This window comes from Dunckerocampus dactyliophorus, chromosome 1, assembly GCF_027744805.1.
Source record: "Dunckerocampus dactyliophorus isolate RoL2022-P2 chromosome 1, RoL_Ddac_1.1, whole genome shotgun sequence".
NCBI classification, from domain to species: domain Eukaryota; kingdom Metazoa; phylum Chordata; class Actinopteri; order Syngnathiformes; family Syngnathidae; genus Dunckerocampus; species Dunckerocampus dactyliophorus.
The window spans coordinates 14,248,423-14,263,521 of NC_072819.1; the positions used below are offsets into that span (position 1 = coordinate 14,248,423).

A 15,099-nucleotide genomic window follows, 5' to 3' on the forward strand; every position below is an offset into this window, starting at 1 on the left:
AGCTGTGTTGCACCACTGTATGGCACGCACTTTTGAGGAAAAAAACGTTTATTTTATTAAAAGTAAAAAAAAATCTTTCTGTGTAACATCTTTCTGTGCACAGAGTATCCCATTTTATGACGTACACCTGCGGCTTATAGTCCGGTGCAGCTTATATATTTACAAATCTTTTTTTCCTCTAAATTTAGTGGGTGCGGCTTATACACCGGTATTTTATGGTACTTTATTGGTTCAACTTAATCACGTTGATAATATTATTCTTACTTACTGCTTGTTATTAGAATTACTGGCAGAGAAGTGAACTGTATGGCGCCCCTGACCTTGATAAAGTTCCTGCTTTGCCAGCTTCCATGTTCCATCCTTTCTGCTTGAATATTTTTCTCACGCCGCCATCTGCCCTCTTCACCTCCAGGGCTCTAATGTCTTTACATGTACCTGCACTTAGAAGCTCAGCAGGAAGATGAAGATAAAGATGGGGATGTTCTTAGGTCTGTTAAACGATTGCAGATACAGACAAGCAAGATGCAGGAGGTGAGTCTGTTGCGTGAGCAGCAGGAGGCGCGAGCGGCCGAGCTGCAGCAGAGTCAAGCGGAGCAAGAGAAGCTTCTGGCCCAGAGAGATGATCTTGACTCGCAGCTTCAGGTGGGCTTCATGCGCACACGGGTTAACTTCTCACACTGACTGACTGACACATGCGTCCCACTTAGCAAATAAGTAAATACAGCAGCCTTATTTCACATATTTTTTCAAGCAGACTGAAAGAAATCAAACGTTCAATAATAATTGTTTTGTAATTCAGCCTTCCTTTCTTTCTTCTTTCCTTCAGGAGTCCAGCTTTGCAAATAGGAAATTGTTGGAGCAGTTAACAGAAGAAGGACAAGAGAAGGATAAGCTCCTGAGAGAACTGGATGACACCAAGAAGGTACATGCACACACGAACAGCTCTTAATTTAGTGTCATTTGTGGCCTCATGACTTAGCCTAAAAGTGGTTTGTGTGTCGATAAGGCCTTTTGCCTGTAGTGTTTTTACAAGAGGCCGGCATAATCGCCTCATTTTGTGCATTTGGTCAGTTACAAAAGCATTGTGACTTTTGCTTCAGATTTGAATTAAACTTTTAATTGCACAAAAACAAATTAATGAAATACTGCAAACAAATCCACACTAGCAAAAACTGACCCAAACTTAGTATAACCAAAGGTATAAATCTCCTAAGTGTACAATCATGGAAAAAATGAAATTAGACCACCCTTGTTTGTTCAGTTTATTGATCCATTTTAATGTCTGGTACAACTGAAGGTACATTTGTTTGGACAAATATAACGATAACAAATATAGCTCATAAGAGTTTAATTTAAGAGCTGATATCTAGCAACGGCCATGGCTTTCTTGATAATAACCAAAATCACTTAAGTCAGGGGTCACCAACACAGTGCCCGCGGGCACCAGGTAGTCCGCGGGCTAGGTTTCATTCAGGTTTTCAGTTAATAATGTGAGAACACTAGAAAGAAAAGTATTCTGAAACATAAAATGTGAGTTGTGGATACCAGCATTTGTGAATGTTTTGGTAAAACAAGCATATTTGCTTTGTTTGGGTTGAAATAAGGTATGAAAATCATTTCTACAAAAATGAGTAGCTCGTGGCCATTTTCATTTTCTAAAAGTAGCTCTCACAAGAAAAAACATTGGTGACCCCTGACTTAAGTTCTTACATGAATAGCTATAGCATTGTACTGCCAAAACAAATGAACACTTATGAGCCATTTTTGTTGTCATTGTTATACTTGTCCAAACAAAGGTACCTTTAGTTGTATCAGGCAATAAAATGAACAAGAAACAAGGGTGCTCTAATCATTTTTTGTATGACTCTATGTGGCATTAAGAAAGGTTCGATGCCTCAGCATGGTTGGGCTGATTCGTCCTTTCCCAGAGTATCTGGACTCTTTTTGTGAAGATTCTCTACTTTCTCATAAAGGTATGAAATTGTATGATCCTATGTCCTCATGGTGTGCCCATCACAGCAAAGTTCTACAAGTGAGCAGAGCTGAGAGTGAGAACTGTGTGTGCAAAAGAAAAAAAAATTGGGGAGCCCGCTCTCACTCTCACTGGGAATCTGCCTCATTGTAAGAAGTCACATGGCAAACCTTTATAGTATACTGTAATATTGTGTGTGTATATATGTGTAGATAGCAGAGAAAAGGAAGACCATACTGGATGACATGGCAATACAGCTTAACCAGGAGAAGTCTGACCACAAGGAGGCGCTCTCAGACCTCAAACTGCAGCACGAGAAGGAGGTGAGCAAGAATCCGTTTCGAAGGGCATGTTACAGTCCTGGTTAGATGTCAAATTCTAGTTATTTACTTGAATTCCTGAAAAGGGTATCACAAGCTGTTAAAATATTTGAATAGTTTTGGTATATTTGCCAAATAAAGAAGCATAAAATTAATAGTTTTAAACTTGTTTGTGCGTTTTGTTGAATTGTTGAAACTGAAAATTGCACACTGCATTCTTTTAATTTTTCTTTATGCAGTCGTTGGTGAAAAAAGTTTGGACAGCCCTGGCATAAGTACTGTCCACACTTCTTTAGTCAACACATTGAACTCTTCAGTGAACCTCCACCAAGTTTCTCTCATTATGAGGACATTTTGCTGTCTTCATGTTTTCTTCACAGTTTTTATCATAATGCGTCTGTGTAGGCTCTCAGTCGTACAGGAGTTGTCCATCGAGGAAAAGGCTTCTTGAGACGTCATCTGTACTTCTGAGTACAGATGACGTCTCAAGAAGCCTTTTTACCATAATGGCAAAAAATAAATGTTGTGTCCTGTAGGTCCTTGGGGTGAGGGCTCGCTATGAGAAAGAGCTACGAGGTCTTCATGAGGAGAAAAATCGCTCTGAGGAGGAGATCCGGCAGCAGCTCAGGGACGAGAAGGTGAACAGCAAGACGAAGAAGAAATATCATATGACAACATGATGTGATGATAATCAAAGAGTTTGTGTTTCAGGCTCGTAGCAAAGACTTGGAGAGTCTTCAGATGAAAGTGGAAGAGTTTCATGCTCAACTTCAGTCCATGGAAGGAACTAAAGGATGGTTTGAGCGGCAACTAAACGAGGCCCAGGTGTGTATGTGCACACGTGCGTGCGTGATAATTGTGCAGATCGTTACATCAATGACTGGTACATAATTCTATCCTATTAATGATGACGAGACAATACCAATGTTTTTAATTTACCTGTCATCTCTTGTGTTTGTGTGTGAGATAATTGTGCAGATCAATTACAATGTTGCCCTATTCAAGATGAGAACATACCAATGCTTTTAATTGAGCTGTCATCTCATGTATTTACACCTGTGTGTGTGTGTGTGTGTGTGTGTGTGTGAGCAGGAGAACATGGAGAAGTTGACTGCGGAACATCATCAAGCTATCAAAGTTTTACAAGACCAACACACACTTGATCTGCAGGTATACACACAAATGCAAAATATGTACAATTCTTCTGAACACACAGTTTCACTACTCACACACACGATTGTGTATATACAGTAGTTATGTTTGTGCGTGTGTTTTCTCAAGCGTGTATGCCTGACTTTGTTGCATTGCAGGCCAAGCAAGTTGAGGCAGAGGCAGTCCACCAGCAGCTGCTGGAGATCCAAAAGCAAAGAGACGAACACGATGAGGCAATCGTCAAACTCAAACAGGTCAGCAGGCTCCATGTTTAGAACCACTAACAAACTCACCAGTTGTGTGTGTGTGCACGTGTGTGTGTCCCCTACTTGCGCTTCGTTAGAGGTCATTTGTTAGCCATACATTTTCATCATCAATATCAAACATGTCAGCCATGAGATAAAAGTACCTCAACACTTCATCTTCTCACCTGTTTTCCTGACAACTCTTCTTCTACAGGAAATCAAAGACACTGTGGATGGACAGAGGATTCTGGAGAAGAAAGGAAGTGCAGCGGTGAGTGAGTGAGTGAGTGAGTGCGTGCGTGTGTGTGTGTGTGTGTGTGTGTGTGTGTGTGTGTGTGTGTGTGTGTCATAAGGCAGATGAGAAGGAGCCAATATCATCACAAAAACAATGACTTTGTTTTTGTAAGAAGATGAATAAGTAAAATATTTGGAGATATATGCTTTTATTTGAACAGTGATGATTATGTTGTTAACATTGTGTGTGTGTGTGTGTGTGTGTGTGTGTGCGCGTGCGTGTGCGGACATAGCTGAAGGACCTAAAGCGACAGTTGCAATTGGAGAGGAAGCGAGCAGACAAACTGCAGGAGAGACTTCAAGAGATTTTGACCAACAGCAAGACCAGAACAGGTACCAGTACCAGTCTGACCCACTGGTGACTCTAATTATGGACATGTCAATCATACTTTTACATGCACTATATGTGTATTTGTATGTATGTACTGTATATGTGAGGTTTTAAGTAGAGCTACAATATGCAAAAACAAGAAGGGGGAGTGAGACAAAGTTTTTTTTTTTAATAATTTATTGAAAACCACAATTAAACTGAAATAGGCTGTTACACTGTCATGCCATCCTGATGGCTAAAGCTAAGAAGCTTTCTCTTTTTGAACGTGGTCGGATTGTCGAGCTGCATAAGCAAGGCCTCTCGTAGCGTGCCATTGCTGCTGAGGTTGGGCGCAGTAAATCAGTCATTCTACATTTTTTTGAAAGATCCTGAGCATTATGGAACAAAAAAGTCAAGTGGTAGACCCAAAAAAATCGCACCTGCGCTGAGCTGGAGGATCCAATTGGCTGTCCATCAAGACACAGGGCGGTCTTCCACCCACATTAAGGCCCTTACTGGTGCCGACTGCAGCGCAATAACCATCAGATGGCATCTGCAGGAAAAGGGTTTAAAAAAGAAAAAAAACAATTCAAAGGCATCGTCTCCTTCAAGGCCACAAAACTGCCCATTTAGACTTTGCCAGGCAGCATCAAACATGGGACATTGAAAGGTGGAAAAAAGTTTTATTCTCTGATGAGAAAAAATGTAACCTTGACGGTCCAGATGGCTTCCAACGTTACTGGCATGACAAGGAGATCCCACCTGAGATGTTTTCTACCCGGCACAATGGAGGGGGGTCCATCATTATCTGGGGTGCTTTTTCATTCAGTGGAACACTGGAGCTTCAGGTGGTGCAGGGTCGTCAAACGGCGGTTACTTACGTGAAGATGTTGCAGCGGGCATCCCTCATGACTGAGGGCCCTCGTCTGTGCAAAATGCAAATTCTAGCAATTTTTCAGCTGGTCTTAAGATTTTGATCAGGTGTGTGTGTGTGTGTGTATATATATTGTTTGAATTGGCGTAAAACTAGCTTTTAAACATGCATGCAAACACCTTAATTAGATTGTGTTTGGCTTCTTAAAAGCCTGATTAGAATACCTAGGTTATACAATTGGAAACGAGTTCTCTCTCTTGCATGTGTGTGCTACCAGAGCAGAGCCGCCGTTATGCGCGCACTCCATGTCTCCATGGCGGGATGTAACCCGAAATTAATTGTGGCCAACCGGGTCATGATTGTGTTGAAATCAAGCTAATGTGTGTCACTGTTCAGTGGTTGTTGCTTGTAGCTGTTTAAGCTAATATGTGTCCATGTTCGGTGGATGTAACTTAAGCTACGATCTAAATTGTTGCCTGGTAGCTCATGAACGTGGAGAAAAAACAGACAACTGTGTCTGCCGTTAGTGGCTGTTATTAAAGACAAAAAGTACAGTACATATGAATGGAGGAAACCTAACAGTCGTACTTTGTGATCTAAAAAAGTAGCCATCAAATTGCGGCGACCTACAGTATATTGTTTGTGTGCAAATTGCTAGCCATGCTCATCGTAAATTGAATAGAGGGCAACAGTTGTGTCTGCAGGTAATTGTTTTGCGTTATCATTTAAAGGGATAGCACTATAGCTCGTAGAATTTCTTCTCATGCACATTTTCAGCCAAGACACGGTTGCCAGGTCTCAGGAGAGAAACAAGCAACAAGCTCTCTGAAAACAAGCCCAAAACACACAGGGAACTTTTTCAAGCATCTTTACAAAAAAACAACCTCAAAGTCGCTTCCAATAGCCGAATCTGGCAACACGGGCCGAGATGCTTTGTTTATTTGTGACGTAACAGGTCAACAGGAAAAAACAAACTTTTACCCGCGCTGAAAGGCCATCTTGCGTTTTGGGAGGCACAGGTATCGAGGCACAGCTTATTGGCCAATATCGCAGTGGACAGTGCATATAAACATGGACGTCATGCTAAGATGTGAAAAATTGTGAAACAGAAACATAGAGACTGTTGTGTGAGTCCAGCAGCAGCATGTGAGCTTGTGAACTCTGCATCAGGAGGTTCTGCCTCAGCCCGGAACCTTCTCTTCAATATTTTATACAGTGCTTTGATTCCTTCTAACAAACACACACACACGCACACACACAGTATCATGTATAATCTATAAGGACAGATAAAAGTTTAAAAAGCTTTGCTGAACAAAGCTGACAATCAGACATTTTTAAGTAGTCCACTTAGATTTGTGTCCTGTGCCAGCAGCACCTGCCTTAAATCGGGTGTAGGTCTTGCCTTAAATGGGCATGCTCAGATGGGTGTGGTCTTGCCTCAAAGGTGCCTTCAAGGGGAGTGGTCTAGGCTTGCCTCAAAAGGGTGTGATCTTTCCTTAAGGGGGTGTGCCCTTGACCTTGCAGGGCCATGACATTTCCTTTGAAGGAGGTGTTTGAAGGTGTTTAACGTCCGTCAGCCGCCAGGTAGTTCTCTTGCCTGCTGTTTCAATAACTGGACCCTAACAGGAAGATGTCCGCTTCCTGCAGGCCTGGAGGAACTAGTTCTGTCCGAGATCAACAGTCCAAGTCGGACTCAGCAGACGGGAGACTCGTCCTCCGTCTCGTCTTTCTCCTACAGAGACATGATGAAGGAGAACCAGAGTGCTAATCAGAGCAAGGTGAGTGGAGTGCGTCAGTCATGTGGTCAGCGTTGTGGAGAAGACTTGTGCAAACGTCTATGCCTATGCCTGTTGTTGACGGCGATGGGCGTGGCTAGTCGGGAGGAGGAAGTCCTCAGTGTCAGCGGGCCACCGAGCTGTCCGATGACGAGCTGGGAGAATTATTCCAGAGGCTGGCTGAGGTTCAGCAGGAGAAGTGGATGCTGGAGGAGAAGGTGAGCACATTGGTTGGATCTCATTAGTTGTCCGGCTTGTCATGTGACCTTTGATGTTTGACTGACAGGTGAAGCATCTGGAAGTAAGCTGCTCGTCCATGGCTGAGGACATCTGCAGAAAGAGCGCCATCATAGAGACATACGTCATGGACAGCCGCATTGGTGACATGCGCGCGCACTCACACACATGGTCGAGAGCAGTTTGCTTCAGTTTCAAAATAAAAGCCCACATTTAACATGTCCTACTACACCTGCTGGACGATGGTCTGTGACAGTCATGTGACCCAACAAATCTATGAGCGCCTCAGTAGCATTTTACACACTGTGACACATAAATGAACATAAAACACTTTGACACAAATACTAAATGTCCTCTCTGAATCTGTCTGGATGCCCTTATTGTGTCTAAGCGTCTTCACTGCGCGCCCAGATTAGGGCAGTCCCTAAGGGCTATTCGGCTCCGTAGCTACAGCAGTAGTTCCCCCGCACTGTGCCCAGACTGCTGTGTCAGGGTGAGGGGAGCTCGCACGGGAAACAGAATCTACTGTTAAGTGTGGAATCTCGCGGAAAGTGACATGTGAATAAAATTATGTCATTGTGAGAAGATGCAAAGTTGGTGTGGGAAAGTATTTCCCCGGCAGGCCGCTCAGTGGCGGAATCTCATGACAAACACTACTAAACATGTCTAAACGGCAGCCAAAAACCTTGGAAACTCCTATTACAGAGTGTGAAGGGAAGCTAGCAGGCTTAGCTTAGAGCGTGCTAGTGTGTGTGTGTGTACGCGACTCAGGCTTGATGAGTATATTTTCACTGTGTTGTGTTTTACCACTTCAATGTAAGGCCCATTTTACAATGCCCTCTGATGACGTGCAGGTTCTGAGTGCAAAACGATGAGAGGCACGTTTATTCTCGCACCCAGCTCGTATCAACCAATTGCCATTCTCAACACACACGACACACTTCCGGCCTTCAAAATAAGAGTGCTCTTTGTCATATTATCTAATTGTGTAAACAAAATAAGGGTGTCATAAAAATATCTTACATTAATAACGGAATTATTGGAATTACCTGTACATCTGAACAATCACGGGCACGGACATCCCATTAGAAAAGTTAGCCAAACTACATCAATTTCTCAATGACTGGACAAAATGGGCCAATGATGTATTGCATCAATAAATGTAAGGATGTTTGTATTTCATTCATGGACATTTTATTCACAAACCCAGATCGCACAAACTCTATGCTGGTAAAATGAGTGGAAAAGGTAAAAACAGAATTCAAAACAATTTAAACGGGAAAAAAATGAATTTGGGGAAAAAAATAAAACAGATTTCATAGGGCCTTAGACCTTATAGAGGGTGTGTTTTAAAAAAAAAAAAATCTATTCTAAATCACACCACAAATTGATCTATAACCATGTGAAATTATTAGTCCTACCCTAAATGTATTTCCAATTTTATCTTTTATCGGATTATGAACCTGACCTGAGGTTTGTTACAAAAGCCAAACAATATCGTTGATCATGCTGTGTATTAAAAAGTAAATTCAGCAATACTTTGGTTGCATTATTTTTAATGCTTTGAAGATTTTCATAATCTTCATAACCATATTTTCATAACCATATTCAATTACACAAATCCATGTTTGTAACAAAAGCTTATTATTATTTAAACAACAAAAAAAAAGGATCTGATCGGATGCCAAAAAATGTGGATCGGGACATCCCTAGTCCATATCTCTAAATGCCCTCATCTTAAGCATAAACATGTCCTCTCTCTGTGTCTAAATGTCCTCTCATTGTGTCTGAATGTCTTCACCGTGTGTCTACATTGTCCTCAGTGTGTCAAAATGTTCTCATCATAAGCATGTCCTAAATGTGTCCTCACTTCATGCCCTGACTGTACATCTAAATGCCCTTCGGTGTGTCTGAATGTCCTCAGTGTCTCTAAATTGCCTCATCCTAAGCATGTCATAAACATGTCCTCATTGTTTGTCCAAATCTCACTGACTGTCTGAATGTCCCCAGTGTGTCCTCAGCTTAAGCGTGTCCTAAACATGTCTTTACCTCATGTCCTTAGAAGTGTCAGGAGGTGCTGTCGGGGGTCACGGAGGTTCTCAGTTGGACCGAGGAGGTCTGGGTTCTGTGTTGAGGGACTTGGTCAAGTCTGGAGACGAGAACGTGCGCGAGATGAACAAGAAGCTGCAGAACATGCTGGAAGAGCAGCTGACCAAGAACATGCACCTGCAGAAGGTATTGAATGCACACGCATTGGCCTGCACCACTCCCAGTCTTTGTCCTTGGATGATGATGTCAGAGTGATGTCAACACACGTGCTCAGCCACATGTTAAGCTAGCGTTAGGCATTATGGAAGAACAGGCGTCCCTGCTAAAATGTCCTCTTGTTGTACGACAGTGACTCTTCTGCCCCCAGTGGCCACACACACAATACATTTTACGCTCTATCCTACAGGACTTGGAGGTTTTGTCCCAGGAATTAGTCCGTCTCAGTAAAGAACCCGGTCCTGATGGGAGTTCATCTTGCTCGGGATGAGACTACTTCCTGACGCATCCTTCCACATCATTCACCTCAGCTGAAAGACTGGGCTCAGACTAACACCTGGGACCAACTTCTTGTGAGACTTTTCATGGTCCTTGACTACTGTCTGGATTGTTCTTGTCCTCATCCCAGGCTGTGTTTAAGTGCTGGAATGTGCCCATCCATCCATAGCATGCAGGGAATGGAAATAATGAATGTACTGTAATGAAACCATACATTTATTGTTCATCGCCACCTGGGCCTGGCCAAAGCCTGACAAATGCAAACTGCATTGAAATGGAACACTTGAGCTTTCTGTGCACCTAACCCTTCTTTGCCCCCCAAGGACCCGTCCCATCCTCCCCAACAAACCAGGAAGCCTATTTGAGGGTGTATCCACTCATGCCTTCATAGTATGTCTATGTCCTGGGCATAGCTCCTACTTAACACGCTGGGACGGACTATTTGTTGGAGATCTGTCTCAGTCTTTTACTTAGAATCCAAGTTGAATGTGAGTGAAATATATTTAAATGCTATCCTTTTATTATGTTTGTTTGTGACTTTTTTGTGAATTGAAGAGAGAAATGAAACATCTCGTCTGTCATATCTGTCTATGTCCTGCTTCCCCTGTCAGATTATTTATAAAACCAGACACTACTTAACACTGTGGCCCCTGACTATGTCTTGGGCTGCTGTCTTTTCTGGCTTCCTGTTTGAGGGCTTGGGTATGTCCTGGCAATCTGCTGATTGTTTGTGAAGTTAGATGCTCTCTGCAGGAGTGGGATTTGTCTGATGTGGTGGGCCGGAACCCCCCCCCTCCTCCCACCAACACAAAACAATGTGATCTGACTGGCTGATCAACTTAAGAAAATGTTGCTATTAATAATATTTAAAAAAAACTAGGATGTAAGGAGATGCTTTTTATCGTGAAGCCAAATAAACATCCTGAAATGAACATTGGTATCGTGACTTTACATTGTTGGTTTCTTCACTGACTAATGCCTGGTGTTGGACGCTCGAGGCTCATGTCACAGCGCCACTTGGAGGCTGCTTCAAACTCAAACGTTAGCTAGCTAGCAAGCCACAAAATGTGACAAAGATTAAAAAACATGCAGAAAAAACACCAATCCAATAATTTCACTTCGCTGACTTCATGAACGAGAGAAAAAGTTTCTTCTTGACCCGGAAGTGGGACTGTGCCCCCTCCTCCTCCTCCTTTCAGAGTAAAACTCTTGTTGCGGTCACAAAGTTTTGGAGTTGTCCACTGGGAGATGACACCAATTAGCTGTCCACGACTTCCTGTTCCACTGAGAACAGAAGATTGCGGAGGTGAGCAGATCGGCTTGGCCCGTCTGCGGGTTAATCGGGGGGGGGGGTGCTCTTAATTAATGCAAAGCTCGCTGGGACGCTTCACTTGGACTAAATACCCGTCATGCATCAGTAATGTCATTAACCTTTACAACTTTCTAACTTCTTTTTGTGTACTTTGAACATATTTTTCTTCGACTGCATATTTTAGTCTTTTGCAAACTCAATGTGAGTGATCAACAGCACATCTGCTGATTTCCTCCAAGTAGTGTGTTCTTTTTTTTTTTGATGCCGTTGCTTCATGGTACCATTAACAACACAATTGATTTATTGTCAAATAGTTAATAACGTAAAAATATCCATCTACTAAATTGACTAAAAGTTTTATTCAATTTACTAGCAAAGAATACATAAAAAGTTTCATATGCACACTGCCTTTATGTCATGGTACCATTTATTGTTGCAGTCATTATTATTAACAAGGATGTCGGTATGGCTCTTATGTAAAGTAGTGATGATGTCAAAGTCTGGGGTTGCCACGGCGATCCCAAGGTCTGGCAACCACGGCGGGCAGCAAGTCGGCTTCCAAAGTTTAAAAAATTCACAAGCTTTTTCCTGCAGCACTCAGCTAAATATAGATGTGTGTGTGTGTGTGTGTATGTGTCACCCACCATGCACCCCGCCCCTTCAGCTGAATGAATCGGAAACAAGGCGCTCACATTTACACAGTGACAGTGAACATATCATCACTGGTTTCATCTTCTTCTGCTACTAAAAAAGTATATTGGCGAGGAACACGAAAGAAGACCCAGAGGCATCGCCGTGATGTCAACACACACACACACACAGCCAGAAGTGTATTGATCGGGCTGTAATGAGAGCCTTTACGTTTGTTTTTAGCCACTGCGGCAACACACGTGTGTGTGTGTGTGTGTGTGTGTGTGTAGGAGGTTGTAATTGAAGAAGTGCGGCTGTGATCACGTGACTGTAATTCCCGCCTCTCACTGCATTTTTTTTCAAGTGTTTGTGTTCCTCTGGAGCCTTGGAGGAAGTGCTTCCTCTGCAGAGAGGAAATGAACCACTTGTCGACATAGCATCTGCATGCTTACTATGCTACATGCTAACACACACATGCGTCGCGTTTTTCTGATTTTGGAAAGCTGCTGCTGTCATGTGACCTGTTTGTCGGCACACACACCTGAACACAAGCATGACCAGGTGGAGGTCACATATGCACACACATGGTCAGGTGGGCGGAATTAAGACTATAAAGTGAGACTTCACACAGCATGATCACATGGCCGTCTGTGTGTGTGCGCCCACATGTACGTGCACGTTTAGGGCGAACATGTCAAATACATGTAAACAGTCCTGTCTAGACTAAGACCTAGACTGTCATAGGTCTACACTGTCTTAGGCCTATGGTGTCTTAGACCAAAGGTACTGTATCTTAGGTCTACACTGTCCTAGGCTTAGAGTGTTTTAGAGCCTAGAGTGTCATAGGTTTACACCTCTACACTGTCTTAAGTCTAGGCCATATTTGGTCTAGACTCCTTAGGCCAAGGGTCATTCATTCGGGTCGTGGGGATAGGCTGGAGCCTATGCCAGCTGACTTCGGGAAACATATAGACAAACAACCATTCACACTCACATTCATACCTATGGACAATTTAGAGTCACCAATTAACCTAACATGCATATTTTTGGAATGTGGTAGTAACCGGAAAAAAACCCCACACACGCACGGGGAGAACATGCAAACTCCACACAGAAATGTCCAGAGGAGAATCTAACCCAGGTCCTCCCGATCTCCTGACTGTGTGGCCAACATGCCACTAATATGATATATTATTATAAGGTATGAGTATTATCATGTATAATATTATATGATGTATGATAATATAATGAATGCTAACATACAATAACCACGTCTAATATAATGTATGCTAATCATCATTATGTCCAATGATGTCCAGTGCAAAGCAACAATGCGGTTCTGGTTCAGTTCCTCAGTCGTGCTTCCTGGTTGTGGTTCTGCATTATTTATGACTCGGACTCGGCTGACGATCAATGCGACCTTCCTGTGGTTCGCCCTCATTCTAGAACTTTTGTCGTTCCACGTGTCTTCTGACCCAAGCGCCACAGAACAGGAACAAACCAGCAATGACTAGTGTCGACCTGTTCACTACTTAATAATGATAATAGTAACATTAATATTATGGCGATGTCATGTCGGGGAAGAGACATTCAGAGGCGCTTCATCTGCTTGAAAGCAATTTTCTCTTTATTTGAGTAGGCAATAGTTAGGACAGAACTTGCAATGCACTTGGCACACAATAGGAATGAGGGGGGGGTAACTACACAGGACATTAACCCCGGCCATAGTGTCAGACAAAGATCAAAGCGATAAGCACGCTGCAGCAAACTCACCAGCAACAGATTGGTGGGCAACTACAAATACTACATGGAATGACAAACAACTTACAGACATTAAAGGGTCATTGACATGATTTATCAACTTTGCTTAAATACGTCATATATTAGTTTGTAATTATGTTCTACATTGTTAGTTTTTTGAACGAACGGCTAATTCGCAAAAATTACATTTATAGTTCATGGCGGCAGCCATGACGAACTCATCGCAGCAAAGCGTCATTTCCGGAAGTGACACCAGCGCAGTAACACCTCTCAGCTAAAGCCGAGTAAACAAATGTTTCTCAAGGTAGATGGTCGACTTTGTTTGGCATATTTTTCATCAAAATAGTAGTCATGGCAAAATGTTGCGTTGCTGCTGGATGTTCATAGTATCAGAGCGATACTCTGTTTTCTTTTCCAAAAGAGGAAGGTTTAAGACAAGAGACCGATGGAAGCCCACCTCAAGTTTTTTACAGTGTTCATTTCACTGATGACTGCTTTGAAGGACTTTGGCTTGAAAGTACTGTAAAAACGCATTTTTGAAAAGAATACTATTCAGGCGGCGGAATAGTACCAGCTAGTACACAGGGGGAAAAAAGACAAGAACGACCACTACATCAAAGTTGCCACAGAACAGACTAAGTCATGTCTTGCTTACATATAGTATTCTAAACACTATTTTACCATAGCGACAAGGCTGCAAAGCATCATACATGTTATACAAACATCTTTTCACAGCGATATGTTGATGGTGTGGGGCGCCGGCTGCCGCTGCGACAGCCACAAAAATGAAATAAATCAGGCTATAAAGACCCTTTACACTCATTAATAAGCCACATCAAAACAATAATTGAAGGATAAGCAACTCCAGAGTACTTTACGCTTACCATTCTGTGTTTTGAAGGCGACCAATCTTCATTTCCATGTCTCGCGTTCCATCCTCCACGGTCGACTGCCTTCTCCAAGTCCACAAAACACATGTAGACTGGTTGGGCAAACTCCCATGCACCCTCAAGGTCCCTGCCAAGAGTGTAGAGTTGTCCACAGTTCCACGAGCAGGACGAAAACCTCTGCATAGACCTTACCAGGAAGGCCGAGGAGTGTGATTCCACAATAGTTGTAACAAACCCTCTGGTCCCCCTTCTTAAAAATGGGGACCACCACCTCCGTCTGCCAATAAAAAACAAACGATGTAGAACATAATGTAGAAGAACATATTTAAGCAAATTATTTCAGTGACCCTTTAAACATGTAGTATTTACAACTACTTACAACGTAGTCCAGGAAAGCATGCTGGGAAGCAGGAAGTGCTCCCAGCGACGTATTAACAGTAATAAATTACAGCAATAATAATAATAATAATACACAACACCATTGTCAGTTTTAAAATGGCTGACAAGTGCTTAAGCAGTCAGAAAGTAACCAACAATCACACTTACCCAGTTGTCCACTTCCAAGAAGTGGTGTTCATCACTGTCTCATCATCATCACCACCGTGGTCCTCCTCCTGCTGCTATCGTCTGCGTGGCCTCTGGAGGAAAAAAACTCATAAAAACTGCAACGTCTTTCTTGATGTAAACATTTATTATTATATTTTTTTCCTGTACTGGCTGAGCCGTCACATTTATTGCAATCCTTCTCTAGCCTCTGTTAGCCTATCTTATCTTAACTTCGGT

At 42.6% G+C, this 15,099-nt stretch overlaps 1 protein-coding gene across 4 annotated transcripts in view; it reads left to right on the forward strand.

The window, feature by feature from the left end:
* gripap1 (GRIP1 associated protein 1) overlaps positions 1-10,655 on the forward strand; it is a 31,488-nt gene extending 20,833 nt beyond the window's left edge. For all 4 annotated transcript variants that reach the window (XM_054768025.1, XM_054768033.1, XM_054768041.1 and 1 more), the window contains 14 exons: positions 508-642; positions 827-922; positions 2,185-2,295; positions 2,829-2,930; positions 3,004-3,117; positions 3,385-3,462; positions 3,603-3,698; positions 3,904-3,960; positions 4,217-4,316; positions 6,815-6,945; positions 7,044-7,160; positions 7,229-7,322; positions 9,242-9,414; positions 9,635-10,655. In XM_054768025.1, coding sequence (XP_054624000.1) covers positions 508-642; positions 827-922; positions 2,185-2,295; positions 2,829-2,930; positions 3,004-3,117; positions 3,385-3,462; positions 3,603-3,698; positions 3,904-3,960; positions 4,217-4,316; positions 6,815-6,945; positions 7,044-7,160; positions 7,229-7,322; positions 9,242-9,414; positions 9,635-9,715 — 1,485 coding nt within the window. In that variant the 3' untranslated portion in view covers positions 9,716-10,655. The remainder of the gene's footprint in view (positions 1-507; positions 643-826; positions 923-2,184; positions 2,296-2,828; positions 2,931-3,003; positions 3,118-3,384; positions 3,463-3,602; positions 3,699-3,903; positions 3,961-4,216; positions 4,317-6,814; positions 6,946-7,043; positions 7,161-7,228; positions 7,323-9,241; positions 9,415-9,634) is intronic.
* Positions 10,656-15,099: the final 4,444 nt, after the last annotated feature.